Raw genomic sequence first — 19,250 nt, forward strand, 5'->3', positions numbered from 1 at the left:
AAAAAAAAACGTAAATACCAGGGATATAAACTCTACCAAAATCCCTAGAGGATTTTCCGATGACGCTGATAAATTAGAACCTCCTGTCACAAACTTTGATGATGACTTTATGGCAAGTCCATTAATAACTTGTATTTGTGAGATATTATCAAGCAGAAGTGCAGATCAAAGCAATGTTGTACTCCCTTCAAATCAGCCAAGGCCTGAAACCTCATATAAATGTGACACTGTTGATGAACAAAACATTTTGCCAAGAAGGCAGGAAAAAAAATCTATCTTCTCTCATTTTCCTAGTGTACATGGAGCAGCTACTCCTGAAATTCACAAATGTTTGGCTACTCCGTGTTCTCTCCATAGTGTCTGCAGTGGAAAGGATCTCAAAGAGTATGCCAGATTGCAAGTGTTGGATAGAATTGGAGAAACCCTATGTGAAATGTTATGCAATCTCATAGGAATTCATCCTTTCTCTAACCCATCTTCTAATAAGCAAAATAGAGAGAAAGCAAACGAGAATCAGCAAATGACCACCACATTACAATCTAATATTCAGCTCATTTCCAAAACAATTTTGAAATATATCCTTGAAAAATTATGTAGTGTTGACATGGATAGCAGTTTAGCAAGTCCTGGAAATAAAGCTGTCTCAGAGGACCTTGACATTGACAGCTTACCATTTGATTCAATTATTGAGGAAATGGCCAGATGCATTGGCATAATCTCTAGCATGGTGTCCAGAATAATCCAGGAGGGTAATAAAGAGGAGCTAAACAAGAAGGCAAAAACTACCGCTACCGTATCTTCCAAAACAGGGAGCACAAAAGAAATGCATTCAAATAAACTGAAAGCTGTAGCTTCAGATATTTTTAATATGGTTTTTGCTAAATTAGAAGGGTTTGCCAATAGAAATTTAGAAACTCTGGATGCTATTAATGATGGGAATGAAAAAAGCAATAACATGGACTGGGAATGTGAAAGTCCCAGTATTTCCACAGATACACATGAAAAACTATTGCAGTCTGCTTTATATATGCATGCAAAGAAAGTATCAAGTACTATTTTGAAGGCTGTACAAACTGAATTAAATGTGAACTCAGCAGATTTGAGGACAAGTGTAAAAAATCCACCACCTGAGAAACAAATGCTTAAGAATACAGTCAATTTAATTTTAGATGCAGCGTCTTCAAATATGTTTGATGAAACTGAATCTGAGAGAGACTTTGAAACGTACCGATACAAGCCTACTTATGGAAATTTTCTTCCTGGAGGGGCTGAATCAGATTCATTTGTAGAAGATGCTGCACATGCAGAGAAAGAATGCACTGAAGAAAAAACACCATCAGGAGAAGAAACTAAATCAGATTCTCTTAAACAATGGGTTCTAGAAAGAACCTTAAACAAAATTGAAGTCGAACTCAAAGAACCACAAAAATCTCCAGTTGTGCCCATTATAAGAAATATTTTAAATGAAATTTTTCAAAATGCTTTAGTCAATCAGTTAAATATGTTTCCTCTCCCCCACTCTCATTTAAGTGATATCCCTCATAATATTGATGAGCCAGTTACCCAAACATCCTTTCATTTCATGGATAAAATGGCTCCGTTAGTGTCAGAAGCAGATGTAACTATCGTTGCAGATGATGTTGTTACAACAGTATTTCATAAGCTTTATTCAGCTGCCATGACAGAGAGAAATGCAAGTGAAGATAGGTATAAAAGTATCACCTTTTCAGCAAATGTTTCTTTTTATGAACACACAAGTATAGGAAAGTCCTCTGTTACTATGCTGGACAGAAATCCTTGTACTTGTCAGTCTGGATTTAATATTGATAAACAGGCCAAAGTAAATGTAGTTGAAGATATTATCCAGACAGTATTAACAAATTTAGAAACTTTTGCTACTTCCAAAGTAAAATCTCTCTTTTGTCCCCAAGTCAATTTTACAGTTCCACTGGCTTTACCTCTTCATCAGGATAAGAGTATGTCAGTCAAAACATTATCAGCCAAAGATCCATATTCTGAAGATCAATTTTCCTGTTACTCAGTGGATGAAATTAAGTCAGAAAACACCAATTCAATGTGTCAGCTCTCTTTGTCTAAATTAAATACCTATGCAATAGAAGTAACTAGAAAAATTTTACAAGGAATCAAACATGAATTAGATAAAGAAACAGAAAGTCCTACTCACAACGTTGTAGTTTCTGAAAATATTGCAAGTCAGATTGTTAATACAGTGTTAGATATTGTATCTTCTAAAGGCAAATGTGTGAAAAGCAATTCTGACGAAGAGATTGATTCAAATCAGCAAGAAGGTTTTATTGAGAAGCTATTCAATAAAACTGAATATCGAAAAGTACTTCAGTTTCAGATACAAGATACCATTGAAGGTGTCTTACGTGATATTTATGAAAAAACCCTGGATCAGAATAATCTCTTACTTGACACACCCACTCTGAAATGTAACATGGATGATAAAGATTCAGGAGCAAATTCTGAAATGTTCATTGAGAGTGCAAATAAGAGTTTCCCAAAACTTTCAATTCCTAAATCAGATGTTGTTATGATATCCAGTGATATAGTGGATATTGTTCTACATAATCTCAGTTTTGCTGTCATGCTTGGCATAAATACAAAGGATTATACTTTTTCAAAATTGCCCCTGTCCCTTTGTGAAATGCTCCCAAGAACTGAGTGCCAACAACTCCTTTTTCAGGGGTCAAAATGTGAAAGAAAAACAGTGTGTTTTCCATTTTCAGGACATCCCAAATCAGCTCCTGCTGAAGACAATCAGTCAACTAGAGCAGAGGAAGAAGATAATAAGAAATCTGTTCCTGACTCCTGTGAAGAAAATGCTAACTTCATCACTAAAACTATTTTCAATCGGTTAGAATCTTTTGCCACTGAAAGAATAGATTCATTAATTACTCTCGCTTTCCAGACTAAAAAGTCATTTGTTAGCTCAGACCTTGAAAACTGTAAACAAAATGACAGTGTTTTGCATGAATCAAGCCAAACTGAATCAGATGTGACTATACTGAAATTATCAACAGCTGAAACCATTCTCGGCAAAGAGCTCACAGATTCCACTTTTGCTAGTTATAGAGAAAAACTTGGATCCACAATTCCTTTATCACAAGCTCATCTTAAGGAATATGCTGTCATCATTGCCAGTGCCATTTTGAAACTTATTAAAAATGACTTAGATCTAGAAATCCAAAAGATGTATCCATGTCCAGAAAATATTTCATTCCAAGAAAACATTTTTGCGAGTGAAATTATCAACAATATCTTAAAGATTTTATATAATAAAAGATCTATAAAGGAAACCAGCTTTTATGCAAAACAGAGTCCTATTATGTTTTCACAACTAACTGTATCAGATACAATGCTACTGGATCAAAGAGAGAAGAAAAAAAATGCTAAATTATCTCTGTTTTCAAAGAGCCCATTAGAACAAAACCAAGTGACATCAGAAACGGAAAGCCAGATAATGGTTTTGGAAGAAGTATTTATGAGAAGTGGAGAATCAAGACAGAAAGAGAAAATTGCATTGATCAGTGCAGTGGAAGAAGTTTTAAATAAGGTGTCTCAAAGAGTAGTGGAAGTCGTAGGACATTTGCCTCCATGTCATGAAATCCCCCACAGTAGATTTAATTCTAAAATTAAAATATCAGATATCACACACAAAAAATCCTTGCAATCCCAGATCAACAGGGTAGCAAATGACATAGTTGAAAGTGTTTTGGGGAAAATGTACAGTGTAGTTGTGACACCCTTAAATGTAAGTAATAAAAGCAGGGGAGAAGTAAAAGCATCTGACAACAGTGATGCATTACCACCAGAACCATCATGCCTCAAGGGAACTAAACAAGCAGGAAAAGGAAATGATCCCTCCAGATACATGATACCACAGGTTTATCCTTATGTACACAGTCAAAGCGTGTCTTTATTGGAAAACACCTTTATGCAGTACTCTCCATTGCAAGTGGGGAAAGATTTAGTACAAATGGTTCTGAATAAGATCACGAATTTTACCACACTGAGTTTGGAAGGGAGTTCATGCCCTGAAGGTTGTCCTGATGATGTGCAACCGCTAAAGCTACACAGTTGTAAAATCAGTCCTAAGGGAAGCCCTAAGTCAGGTTTTAAAGCAAATTTGAAAGCAAGATCAAAAGTTACCTCTTTGCCTAAATTTAGAACAAAACCGCACCTTGGACCTAGTGGGGCTAAGGACAAAAGCAAGACTAAATTAGTTTCTGGAGAGAAGACCCCAAAAGGGAGCCGGTCCAAGACTGCCATTGGACTGCCACACATCCTGTCAACAGGAGATGCCAAAAACTTACTGGAAACAAAGTTGCCCACTTTGAAACTAAAACTGTATGCCAAGGACATAATAAGTAACACACTGAAAACGATTATGAAGGAATTTGAAAAGGTAAAACAGAATAGAGCAATGGCAGATGGACAAGCCTTACCATCTGATCAAATCATGGCAGCAAGTGAAATAGTTAATACAGTCTTGCAAGGATTACATGTCTCAAATAACCACAATTTGGTTTATCCGATCAAATTCTCACATCTGGATGATCCCATACTCTCACAAGGGAATATAGGTATAAAGTCCCTGTCCAAACCCCAGGCATGTTTTTTCTTGGAGAATGTTTCTTCACAGCTAGAACAGATTTTTCCTAAAGAAGGTATATTTAAAAAAATGTTTGATAAATGGCAAACAGAATCAAGTGACATTGAAAATGAAAAATATAAGCTCTTGATTATAGTTGAGAAAGTTTTGACTGAAATTTCAATAAAAGCACAAGAACTAGAGCATTCTGTTTCACTTTTAAATTTGCCACCTCCTGAGGCATGTGAAAGCAGGTCCTATAATCGTTTTAAAGGAGCTTCTAGTAGCGTTGAGGATTCTAAATCACAAGTCAACATGTTTGGAAGGGAAATTGTTGAAATGCTATTTGAAAAATTGCAGCTATGTTTTGTGTCCCAGATGCCCACGTTAGATAATAAAGACATCCCAGCAGTCAGCAAAGAATGGAGTACTGCTAAAGGTAAATATGATTTTCCAACAAGACACAGCCTCAGCAATGTATCAACTTATAACATAAAATCAAAAGACCACATTTCTTTGGGTTCTAGCAACCAAATTGTTCAAGAAATTATTGAAAGGATTTTAAATATGTTAGAGTCATTTGTGGATTTGCAGTTTAAATGCGTCTCTAGATATGAATTTTCTGAAGTAGTGAAAATGCCTATAGAAAACTTTTTTCCTGCCGAACAGAGACTATTAAGCAAAAGGATGTTACCAAAGTTACAACCATTAAAAAAGTCTTCTGATGAATCCAAGTCAAGTACTATTTCCCAACAAAACATACAGAATATCTTTCTACAAGTTCATTCTTTCCACTCAGAATTGCTTACATATGCTGCTAATATTGTCAGTGACATGCTTGGTATAATTAAAAACAAGCTAGACAAAGAAATAAGCCAAGCCAAATCATCTTCAATTAACATATTGGAAGAGAGCATTATAGCAAGTGAAATCATCAGCACACTGATGGGCCAGTGTAGTCATTTGAATGAATCATTGATCAAAAACCTTCCAAAGGAAAGTTTGTTTCAAAGAGGTGAGAATTCCTACATTGTTAATCAAGTAGAATTAGCAGCTACTATGAAAATGCCCACATCAAAGTTGAGGAAGGCTAGTTTTGGAAATAACCTTCCACAAATCAGTGTTCCTGACTTGGTGTATTATTCAGAGGAAGATATAGGTAAAAAGTACAGGGCTTCATCAAATTTACCCTCATACATCAAATCATCCACTTTATTAGGGGACGACGCTATTGAAAACTCAGAGCCAATGGGAAGTCCTGATTCAGAAACAATACCATCATGCTCTAGAAAAAAAGTACAAGGCCACAGCTCAAAGAAAACTAATTTTAGTCATTTTGATCAAGCCCTGAAAGGAAACAGCTTTCTCCCCGAAGGCAGCATCTTACAAAAACTGTTTAAGAAAGCGAATGACTCCACAGAAGCAGCCCTAGAGCAAGTCATGTCTTTCATAGAGATGGGAAAAGGTGAAAATCCAGGAGTGTTTCATTGTGAAACCCAAAAACCTGTTACTGAGGCAAGCCAAATTCAGACAACTGTTTCTCCACTCAAAATATGTTTAGCTGCAGAAAACATTGTCAATACTGTACTGTCAAGCTATGGCTTTCCAAATCAACCACACGTTAATGAAAGCATGGAAACAATGAAACCAATTTTCATATCAAAGCAAAGCCCTTTTTCTGTAACCTCTGAAGAACAAAAGAATGAGGAGAGAAGTTTGTTTACAATGTGGGATAAAAGAAACAACTGTATACCAGAAGAAGAAAGCAAAAACCCTAAAGACATCAGAGCGGATTTTTCATTGTTACATAAATGGAAAAATAAAAATTCTCCAGATATAAAGAAAATGCGAACACTGAAAGAAGTTGAAGTCTTTGCTTTTGCTGATCATGAACTGGGCCCAAATGAAATCCATCTGATAGCAAGATATGTCACCAGATCTATAGTTACACATTTCCAGAACGTCAATACCAGAGGTAAGCAAGAGGTGAGAACCTGCTTTTAAAAAATTGTCCTCATTTAAGAAAAATAGTCAATGATATATTTAAAAGATATACTTCCTATCCAAGAAGCTGTGCGCTCCCCCTTTTTTGTGAAAATAGCATTGGTGATGGGGTGACTTTCTAATTGCTTTTTAATCAATTAGGATGCTAAAAAAAAAAGTTGAACATATGTATGGTTTGAATTTGAAGGGATATTGCTCAGTTTTCTATATTTGCCAATGAGACTACTTTAAAACAGGATTTTGATTGAACATGACATATGGACTTCCAATGCATGTTTAGAGTTCTTATAAAAGACTTCTTTATTATAATCATACTACATGTGTATTTAAATGATTCAACGTCTTTTTTTAAATGTACAGTTGAAGTCCTTGCCATTATTATTCAATTCATAAGAACGGTGGTACTAAACACCTTGTTTTATTTGCTTTGCGGTACTCTTACTTAAAATTCCTTTTAGGTATAATACTCTAAACATATATCCTTACAAGAATGATATTTGCACTACGTTTTAAGAATGCTTCTATGTCTATATTAGACTGAACTATATGTAATAGTTTTTTTTTTGTATGCCAAAAAGTGATGGTTATTGACAGTTTCATAAAGTTTGATCATAATGCAAAAATAATCTTGGAGTGGATTCATAGTTCCAGTTACTAATGATCAGTTGCTACATTACCAATCCAGATACACCACTTGCATCATTCAAATAGAAGAACACATACTACCAGTTCTACCCACCTGCATAAGGAAGAAATTTCTTTTTCTTAGAAGTGGTATTCTATAGAGGTAGACAGTGCTACCTCTGCAACCGTAAACTCATAATAGGCTTTCTCCAGCTATAGCCAAATTGATTTTAGAGAATTAAAAAGAAAACAAAAACAAAGAAAAGAGTCCATGATTCCACTCCCTTGGTACTTGGCTCTTTTTATCAAACCTATTCTCTGTTCTTAGGCATATCTGAAACTTTCCACTGCCTTTGCTCATGCTCCTTATTCCACTTAGAACACCCTTTTTCTCACTCCCTCAGCTCTACGTGGCCAAATCTTGTCTAGCCATCATGGTGCAATTAAAGCCTCTCATGTCTACAAAATCTTGTCTAATGTCACATCCCAGCTCAAATGTGGCGTTCGAGCCAATAAATATTTGTTGAAAGGGTAAAAAAAAAAAATTCCTTTATCAAAAATAAGTATTAATAAAATACTGTTTACCTAATTTTGTATAAAACTTAAAATGCCAGTATTTAACATATATGAAAATAAGTTCAAATCTAATCCTTTTTACTGTTTTTTAAACTGATTTTATTCAGTGCTTAAATGACTCTTTGGCAAATTGCTTTTCTGAAGGTCAGAGTTCTTATCTGAAAAGTGAAGGACTTGGTATTTTTCAGCATTTTACTAAGGGTGCACATAGAGTTAAAGGTGGAAAGGAGAGAAAAGGTCCTGGATGGAAGAAAATTAAGAAACAGGCCTTTGTCTCTCCTCCAAAAGCATACCTTCATTTGGAACCATGCAATATATAAAACATTGCCTAGATACAGTTGAAAACATTATCTAATGAAGAGCTATGCTGTATTATTAAATTCTGAGACAACTCTGAGGAAAAAAACGAGTATACTACTCTGGCTTCTAGATGCTAACTGTCCCAATTATATATATGATTTACAACAAATCTGTTAAATAAAGCAAACAACTGAGTTCTGTGCCTGACTGCACTGACCCATTTTTGTGATAAACTCTAATCTGGGAATTAAGATATGACTACCAATTATTTTAGTTAAGTTGATATTGCAACAAAACTCCCTAGCCTCCTAAAAGTAATTCATAGCATAACATTAAATGTTTGACTAAACAGATTTTTAAAAGAATATATGAGGTCTCTGGAGATCACTGGAGACATGTTAAGATGTAACACTAAACCTAGAGATCATTTTTCTGCCACAAGATTTCTAGCTTCTTAGAGCTCGTAACCATCCAAGCAAGATAGGCATCAACACTTAACTTAGAGATTTGGAATCTTCAGGGCTATGTTATCACTTTCTGAGAAATAATAAGATTCCAAATGTGGTAAATGAATACTGGAAGAAACCCAATTCCTTTATTGACTAGGGTTTTCTTTTTTCTTTAGTGTTAGGTATACCCAAGATGAAATTCATATATAAATAATTGCCAACGTATTGAATTTCCCTATTTTCCTTAATGCATGTTAAAATGGTAACGTTTTCTTTTTAAGTTTCCAGTGAAGAGAAGGTGTCTCTTGTTTCCACATTGTCAAGGAAAAAGTATGAATCAAATCAGCTTCTAAGAGGTGTACATCGTGATTCTTCGCTTCATCAGTTTTGTGAACACCTCACTGAGTTGGTCATCTCCCATATAAGTTCCCGTTTTTCTGATGGCACCAAAGAGACTCAAGCAAAAGTGAAAGTATTGGAGAGTCAAGAAGCAGCATTTAAGGAGATTATTTCAATTTATTCCCAGGTTTTTGAAAGCAGGTCAATTCCTATTGGAGAACTTGTTTTAAGCATTTCTGAAATCATTATTCAAATCCTTTTTAATAGTAACATTATAAAGGCTGACATTACACAGCAAATGGTCTCTATAAAACCAAAATACATTTACTCCCCAGGAGTAGCTGCTTCTGACTTGGATGATCTCTTTCAGGATCTCTTGGTAGGAGTGATTCATGTACTGTCCAAAGAAATAGGAATAAATCATCACCTTAAAAGCAAAGGAAGAAACAAATCATTTTCTATGCTGAGGAGCCATAGCATTCCCATTTGCAACAAAGCAAATTCCATGGAAAGACAGGCAGGTTCCAGAGAATGTGACTCATATACACACCGAACTGACGAACTCATTCAGAAAAATAAGTTAAATTATCTGGCACGTAAGTTAGACAATCTGATTGGTAGCCTAAAAACCCATGAATCCAAAGAAGTAGTTAATAAAGTTTTTAATATTGTTTTAGACTTATTTTTGCCAGATGAATGTACAGATGATACTATGAATTCTGGTAAAATAGCAAAACCATTTTTCCCATCCTCAAATAGTCAGCAAAGTCATAGCACACTTGGAAATAACCTAGGTCTCTCTCCCAAATCAGTTTTTCTTCTCAATGTTGTATGTGAGAAACTTATTACAACACTTTTGGAAAAATGCACCAGCACTGTCTTACCTGATAATGACCCTCTTTCTGATGAAATATCAGCAAAAGAATGTCAACTTTTAAAAACACTTCAAAGTGTAGAAGATGAAGAATTGGATTATTGTAAAGGAGCAATGGACTGTGAACCATTTCAAGGAGATTACGTGTCAGACTTTTTGGAAAATCTGGCAGAAATGGATCAAGACTTATTGTCATCAGAATCTGTGCTTACTCTTATATCCCATAGTTTGGTTAAATCACTGATGGAAAAACTAACCCACAGTATTCAGAAAGCCCCTCAAAGTCTGCCTTTTGCAAACAAACATTTGAAGCATAAAACAAGACAAATACAGTCTAATTTCACAAAAGCAAAAAGACCTGAATTAACAGAATTGGAACAAGATAAAAACTGTTTAGGATTCATGAGTTATGACAGTAATCCTTTGACAGGTTCCCTGAATGATCCTAGTGTGGTAGGTTCCAAAACACCATTTTATAAGCAGTTTTCAGTTAAACCTTCATATGCATCACCTTTTAGAAAACAGAAAACAAATGAAGTAGATACAGCAGCCATCTATAAGATGCTATATCCAGGAGACATGAATGCAGGTGTTTATTCAGCCACATTTTTGGAGGAAATAATTTCTGAACTCTTTTTTACTCTCTCTACCTCGTGGGGCAAAGATGCAAACATCACTGAGACTCAGCTCACTGAGATGAATACATTATTTGTCAATGCTGTGGTGAATGAGCTTAATAAGAATAGAGTCATGGTTTTACAGAATGCTGAAGAAAAGTTATATTTTCCACCAGTCCATAAAAAAGCTGTCACTAAGATTGTTAACTCAGTTTATAATGACGTTTTGCAGCAATATAAATTGAAAGTGGCCTGTGGTAATTATCTGGCACATGACAATACCTCAATAGCAAAGCAAATAACTAATGGCATATTGCTAGAGATTGTAGACTACCAACTCCCATCTTACCTCAGGGGAAAGCTGATACCTACTTCTTTATACCCTCTTAAAGCTGAAATTATATTGCAGAAACTCCAAAAAAACCTGAGAGAATTTAATTCCCAGCCCAAGCCTTCAACTGGCTACAGCACCATGTTATCACACTCATTTTTAGAAGATGTCATCAGAAGGCTTTTATCACAACTCATTCCCTCACCCAGTGAAGCTTCCTTTTTAGAAAAGAAATATTTCATGAGTTCAGATTTTAATGAAATGTCCACCCATATAATTAGAAAGGTTATGTCAGCCATTTCAAAACATAAAATTTGGTTCACTATATATGATAAGCAGTATTTATGTACCGGAAAAAATCTCCAAAAAATGGTGGACTCTGTTTATAGTAAAATATTACAAATGTCTGACTCCTTTATTTCAATACAGAAAAGTATAATAAGCCAAAGCCCAGTTATAGTTGACCAAATAGCCAGTTTTATTATCCAAGAAATTATTGAAAATCACCTTCAACCCTTTTTAGATGAAGAGAGTTTACCTCATCCAAGCTCTCCAATGGATGAAATATCTAATATGGTTAAACAGGTTCTCAGTGAAGTCACAGAGTCACACAGAACCCAGAAACCATCACCCTTAGGAGTTTGTCCAGATGCATTTGTAGGGAAAATTGTTGCCAGGCTTTTATCAAAGATCTCCCCAGACTGTCACAGTGAATTTGAGTTGGAAAAAATGACCCAAAAAATAGTGAATTCAATAAATAACCATTTTGAAAAACTAAAAATTAGCATTCTACATGATGACAAAGAGCAGTCTTTCCCCTCTGTAGATACAGATATTGTGGATGAACTTGTTACCTCAATTTATAAGAATGTTTTAAAACAGGATGGGCTTGACCCTGAGGTTGATAAAGAATCTAAAAACAGTGAAAATTTTGTTGAGAATATTGCCAATTTAATTATAGTAGCTATTTCAGATTATCTTCTTCATCCACTGTTTTCTGGGGATTTACTGGCTTCTTCCTATTCTACTTCAAAGCCTGAGAATACTGTTCAAGGCATCCTTAGTACCATCAGTAAATCTACCACGCCACACCAGAGTTTATCTCCATATAACACCCTATTGCCATACATGTTTTTAGAAGATATGATCAGAGTACTGTTATGTAGAATCTTTCCTTCTGCCTCTAGCGTGCTTTCAAACAGAGATAGATCAGGAGTGAATTTCAATGAAATCGCTTCAAATCTAATCAGTAATATTAGGAGGAAAATTTCCCAACATGAAATTCTGCTTTCAAAAGATGAAGAAGAAACCAAGTGTGTTTATTCAGATGATTATGTTCAGCGTCTTGTTGACTCAGTATTCAAAAACATTGCTCAAGAATCAGTTGAACAAAATATCTCAAGTAGTAATGATGCTCTTATTGATAGAATAGCAGGTTTTATTATTAAAAATATCTGTCAGCAACATCTTCAGCCATTTGTGGATGGAAAGTCATTACCTACTTCATTATACACAAATTTTGATGATGAGAGAAGGCAAGTTTTTTATGCCAATGTTTATTCTGCAGCCTTTTTGGAAGATGTAGTCTCTGGAGTTTTAAGCAAAATATTCCACAGAATGTTAGGCATTGTGCAAACAAAATCAGTAAGAGAAGATGAACTGTTCAAAACAGCTGAAAAACTCATATACTTGATAACAGGAGAATTCTCAACAGCCCAAGTTAGTGTCCTGGAAAATGCTGAGAAAGAATTGTGTTTGCCTCCACTGGATAGAGATATAGTCATAAAAATTATTGACATGGTGTACAGCAAGGTTTTACAAGAATATGAAATGGAAATAATACCCAATAAGGATTTTCTAAATGACACAGAGGAACTGGCTACAAGGGTAACTAAAACCATCCTGGCTGAAATTTCTGATTTCCAGATTCATCCAGATGTTATAGCAAAGCTGCCTTTTAAGTCATATTCTAAGCTCAGTGCTGATGTTTTGATAGAGAGAGCCAAATATGACATTAGTAAATCAAGTCTCCAAAGACAGGCTTCAACATTATACACAACTATGTTATCACATACACATTTAGAAAAAATAGTTACTCAGCTTATATCTCAGATGAGCCTATTGGCCTCCAGTGAAGAAGACCCAGATACTTCTCAGTCAGGCTTAAGTAATACAGTCATGAAGCTGATTAATGAAATCATGTTGATAATTTCAAAACATGCAATATGCATTACAAAACATGGAAGTGAAAAACAAAGCATGATTTCAGAAAAAGATATCCAGTCTATGGTTGATTCCATTTATGCTGATCTTTCATATTCAAACTTATACCAGACTCTTACAAAAGATAAAAAAGGCATAAGTAGCATACCTGTATCAAAAATAGCAAGTTTTATAATAAAAGGAATCTTTAACCATCATATTCAGTCATTTTTATCTGACAGTAAAACTCTCTTTACAGCTGCATTTGATCAAACTAATAAACAGAAAGTAATAGATCCTAAACAAAGAGAATTGTCTCTCATTGTGAACTCAGCTGTCTTTTTGGAGGAAGTAATTTCTGAGCTTTTATGTAAAATCCTTTATGCATTCTCACATAATGTCCTGGCTGCTGAAAATCCAGAGAAAGCAGAAGCCAAAATTACTGACATTGTTACGACATTAGTAAAATCAATTGTTCTGGAATTCAACACATCAGAGATTTTAGTTGCAGATAACTTTGATCAAAATCTGTGTTTTTCAGAAGGATATAAGGAAATGGTTTTCAAAACAGTCAATTTAATTTATGAAAATATATTAGCTGAATATAAATCTCTGGTTCAAGTGTACCGGGCTATAGAAAGTGACACTATTTGTTTTGGAAGGAAAATATATCATTTGCTATTGGGGGAAATTTATGATTATCAGGTTCAGTCACTAGTGTCAGGAGAATTAGTATCTTCTTCCTATTCTTCCCCTAGAGCTGATACTATCATCAGAAATGTACTCAGCATCATCCTGAAGGATAGCTATTCCTTGCCATCATATGTTACTGTATTGCCTCGTTCCCTTTTAGAAGATGTGGTTTACAAACTTCTAGTTCATATCTTCCCTTCATCTGACACTGAAAACGAACCAAAAGAGGAGGAAGTGCCACCTGATTATGAGTTTGTAGATGCAGCTTCAAAACTGTCTGATGAAATTATAAAAGAAATTTCTGAGCATGAGATTCGACTTGCCACAGCAGAAGAGAATGAGGAAAGTACACCATTAGAAGTGATTGAGAATTTAATTGACTCCATATGTAAGAATATTTTGAAAAAATCTGAATTCCAAGCTGAAGTACAGAAAGATTCAAGCAAAAAAGGAGGTCCCTTCCTCAGTAAAATAGCTGGCTTCATTATGAAGGAAATCATGGATCATCATCTGAAGCCATTTTTACATGGTGAAGAAACATCTCCCAATGACTTGTCTGATTATAACCATGTCTCTGTCCTAGTTAAAACTGGTAAAGAAAAGACACAGTCTTCTCTTTATTCTGCTACATTTCTGGAAAATGTAATTGTTAACCTCGTTCATAAATTTTGTTCTCTTCCAAGTATTGCTGAAGATTCTAAGAAAAAAGAAATACAAGAACCAGACATTGTAGGGTTAGCAATAAAATTTGCAAATGCCCTGATAGGGGAATTTAGGAAAAGTGAAATTAAAGTTCTACCAAATGCTGAAGAAATGTTTTGTTTTCCACCAATTGATAAAGAGATTGTTGATAAAATATCCAATTTTGTGTATGATCAATTTATAGGAAACTATGGATCTAATGATATTCAGAAAAATGATAAAAGTAATGTTGTTATAGAAATGATTTCTGCTTTAACCCAGAAAGCAATCTCTGCTTTTAAGATTCAACCACTTTTTTCAGGAGACTGGTCTTCCATGTTCTTTTCATTTCTAAATCCAGATAATGTCACCCAAAGGGTTCAACACCTACCACAAAAAACCTCTACACAGATAAACAGATCCTTAAAAGAGAAACAACTTATTTTGCCAAAACAATCATGTAAACATGCTTGTCTAACTGCAAGCAAGAAAAATACAGTAGACCCTTTGGAAATAGATAAAGATACAATGAGTGCAAAGGAAAGTTTCAAAAATGAGGAGACAAAAAATAAGAAGAAAGAGGATGAAAAGAAAATGGACATTTCAATTGAAAAATGCAATGGGAATTTATCAAAAATTACTTTTCCAAGTACTGGTATGAAAAGTCAGGATACTCAGAAAACAGATCCAACATTTAAAAATAATGAAATTGAGAAGAAAAACACATTAACTTCACAAGATGACGGTCAAGGTGATGAGGATCACACACAAATTTCATTAGCTGTTGATACTACAAAATATGAAAAAGTAGTACAGGGACCAGATGATGTAAAGGAGAGTAACAAGAGCAGAGAAAGTTCATTTAAAAAAGATGACAAGCTGTTTAAATTATCTTCTCTGAAGTCCAAGGAGAGAAATAAGGAGAACACAATGGTGAAAACTTTGAAAGTAGTCTCCCAAAAGCCAAATAATGAAAGAAAGAGAGACTCTCTAGCCCAGACAGTTAAGGATGAGGGAAAATACATGGATTATGAATGTGTTCAAAATGTCATTGAAAATATTTATGACAATGTTTTAGAAGTATCTTTGCAAGATTCAGCAGATAATTCAAAATCCCAGGGTCTCCCAGATGATAAAGCAGATGATAAAGCATTGCATGTAAGTCAAGAGGTTGACAAAGATTTTACACAGTCTCTTTCAGCAAAGGATTTCTCCCCCTCAATTAACAAATATGTCCATGACAAAGAGAAGATGGAAGAAAAAGAGAAAGTCAAAAACATTAACAGTGAACCAAGTAAACCAGGCAGTCAACAGTACTCATCAAAAAATAAACCTGGACTTTTTCCTGCTAAATTTTTAGAAGATGTTATCACTGAAATGGTTAACAAATTGATCTTTTCTTCTTCACCGGAAACACAAACACATAGTGAGTGTCAAAATGTATCTGTTGATGAAAATCAAGCTGAACTCTATGATACAGCTATGAAACTGATTGATTCACTTTTAAAAGAATTCTCAGATGCTCAAATTAAAGTATTTAGGCCAGGTAAGGGAAATCAGTCTTTCCCACCTGCAGGTAAAGAGTCATCAGTTCATGAATTGCCTCCCAGGCAAAAAGTATCAACTACAGAAAAAGCATCACCCAGCATTAAGTTAATAGCTGTGGACAAAATACCACCTGTGGATAAAATGTTTAAAATACCCTCTTCAAATAAGGTACCTTTTCAAGAAGAAATACCAGCAGTTGATAAAACATTGGTCAATAAAGTTGTTCACTCCTCTATATGTAATATTTTGAAGGAATTTAGATCTCAAGACTCCATTTGTAAGAACATCAATAGTAATAGAGAAAATGTAGCAAGAAGGCTATCTATTGCAGTGATAGAAGAAATTTTTCAACATCAGCTTAATTTGCTACTTTGTGATGAATTTCCAGCAGCAGCATGTTTGCCTCTGGAATCCAAGGATGTTGTCAAAAAGGTTCAAAAGGTCACTCAAACAGCCAGCAAAGAATGTCAGACATCATCACCATATACCATAATTCTGCCTCATGAATTTTTAGAGAATGTAATTTCTTCTCTCTTATCTAAAATTTTCTCAACAATATCCAACACCAAAGCAGAAGCCTCTGAAGACTATTTGTTTACAGACTTGGATTTCCTTCAAGTAAAGTTAGTAAGTACAATTAAGACAGAGATCTCCAGAGATGAAGATATGATTATACAATATGTAGAATCTTTACATCCCAATGATGATGAAATTATCCAATTAGTTGTTCAGTCTATCTATAATAATCTCTTGCCACAGTTTGGATCTCAAAAGATCATACAAAATTGTGTTACCAGTGGATGCAGAATCCTTACAGAAACTATAGTTGAATTAGTTCTACGAGAAGTGGCTGGCAATCAGTTGCAAAACTATTTTTCAGGAGAGTTAACTCCATATCAGTGTGCAGAAATTGACAATGTTGTTGAAAATATCCTTAAAGATGTCATCCAAACTACTAATGTTCCCCAGTCTCAGCCATCACGTACATACAAGCTTCCTTATAATATAATAGAAGAGATTGCTGTAAAATTTTTATCAAAGCTTTTATCTATGTTCCCAAAAGTGAATGAGGAAAGAACCAAATCTCTAGAAACTGAAATGCAGAAAATAACCTCAAAAATCTTAAATTCAGTCCAAGAATTTATGTCCAAAAGTCAGATTAAACTAGTGCCACCAGCCAGGGAATCACCTACTGTGCCTTTAGCGAACAATGCAACTATTGAAAAAGTAGTCAATTCTATCTACACCAGTGTTGTAAAGCACTCTGGCTCACATACTTCTATATTTAAAGATTTAATAGGCCAGAGCAGTGTCCTATCTGATATAATAGGTTTTTTAATGGTGAAGGAAATTTCCAATTCTGAATTTCAACCTCAAGTAGAAGAAGAAGCATCAAGTTCAGAATTAGTTCTGGAAGCTGTCCAGATTATGGGAAAAGTTATTAAACTTATTGATGAACTTAAGTCTCAGGAAAAACCTTCATCCAGAAAAGGTTCAGTGTTAGATGCCACGTTTTTAGAGGAAACAATGGCTTTATTATTGGCTAAACTAGCAAAGTTACCAGGTCCCTCAAGCAAAAACGCGAAAAACTTATCAAAGCCTGAGTTAAATAAAATTGCATGTCAACTGACAAAATCTGTGAAAGCTGAAATTTCTAGAAGTAATATTAGTCTTGTAGCTGCTGATCCTGAAGAACACATTTTAAATCCAGAAAGTATAGAAATGATTTCTCAGATTGTCGACTCTGTTTATAGTAATGTGCTGAAACAATCTGGAACCCAAAAAGAACTTTATTATGATATAAAAAGTACAAACAGATTCTTCCCTAAAAAAGTAGCTAGTTTAATTATTGATGAAGTTTCTAATTTCCCATTAGATAGGGTTAACTCAAAGAATTTGAATGCTGATCTCTTGGGAGATCTGGATGTTGATCGAATTGTTCAAAAGACACAAGAGCATGTTGTTAAAGTGGTCCCTGACTTAGAGAAAAAAGTGTCAGATCCAGATTTAAATGATGGGGAATTTCCAATTAAAATAGTTCCACATATTGGAAACAAACCTATCAAAATAGATCCAGCCATTATTTCACAACACTTAGCAGTAATTTCTGTAAAAACTCAACCTCTTGAGAGACTTCAGAAGGATTGTTTAAATAGAACTGGACATAGCATAGCAGAACTGAGAAGAGCATCAATAAATGGAAGAAGTTATTCATCAGATACATCTAATGAAGAGACAAAGAGAGAAAGACGTATCTCACTGAATAGAATGGGACGACTGGATATAAAGCCATTACAGGTATGTGCAAAAAGTGATGGAAAAGAAAAGTGAATAATAAGACATAATTTTTCTTTTGTGATCCCTTCTGCAAACAAGTCTCTGTGAATGCATTTTTGTTGGTAATAGAAGATTACCACCATCATAACAGAACTGGTGTACTCTTCCTTCTAATACAGTCTTAGGATTTACAGGGACTTGCCTTATCAGCTCCCTGGCTTACACTAAAGGTCTCAAGTAATTTTCCTAAGCCAAACAGATTGAACTGACATTTTACTTTGAAAAATGTGGCTATTAAGACTTGCCTCTAACATTGAAACCAGACCAACTAGAATTACAGTCCTCATTTTAAGAATCCGAAGAAACATAAACTCCTAAAGTTCCTTTAGTTCTTTCTTCACTGTAGATATAAAGACATTCAAAAGGGTCCAGTTCATAGAATATCATAAGAACAAACTTCTATAATAGTTTAAATTTTTCAAATTTAAGGCTCTACAAACATCCATTACTGAAAGTTCTTAGATTACAGGTGCATAAAAATTGTTGGGTGTAGGACAAATTTTAGAGGAGTAAAGACTAATATATAGTAAATGTGAAATAAGAATATGAGAGTGTTATTCTGTAGTTTTAAGTGAAATTTGTTTGAACAGACTGTAGGATAATTTAATCTAAAATCAGTATTTAATAATCCACAGAATTGTCTGTCACAAATCTTATTCTTAATTACCAGAGCTCTTTATGTAAGACCTTTATTGACTGCAGAAAGTAGGGAGAGAATATTTAAAACAATACGATTACCTTGTCCTCTTCAGAGGAGGAAAAGTTATCCTAAAAAATTAAACATAGAAATAAATAAACATGCCAACATCGGCAACTCATTAAAGACATATAATTTCACCTATCTGGATACCGATGCTATCCAAATAGAAGTAGAGTAGTAAATAGGTCAGAGAAATTAGACACTTTGCTGGCTGTTCCTCAGCATTTCATTCTCTATTTTCGAGTACCATAAAAGACACATGAATATTAAAAGTGCATACAATAGAAAATGACAAGACCATATAAAATGACTTTGAATTTTCTAAACCTCTGATTCCCTTCCCCTGTTAGCACAGAT

The 19,250-nt window shown here is 34.6% G+C and overlaps 1 protein-coding gene across 1 annotated transcript in view; it reads left to right on the forward strand.

Moving 5' to 3' along the window:
* The window catches only part of FSIP2 (fibrous sheath interacting protein 2), a 95,237-nt gene that overhangs the window by 58,064 nt on the left and 17,923 nt on the right, over window positions 1-19,250 (forward strand). Inside the window, 2 exon segments of the mRNA XM_077154378.1 lie at window positions 2-6,593; window positions 8,853-18,154. Of these exon segments, the coding sequence (XP_077010493.1) occupies window positions 2-6,593; window positions 8,853-18,154 (15,894 nt within the window).

This window comes from Tamandua tetradactyla, chromosome 3 (genome assembly GCF_023851605.1).
Source record: "Tamandua tetradactyla isolate mTamTet1 chromosome 3, mTamTet1.pri, whole genome shotgun sequence".
Classification (NCBI taxonomy): Eukaryota; Metazoa; Chordata; class Mammalia; order Pilosa; family Myrmecophagidae; genus Tamandua; species Tamandua tetradactyla.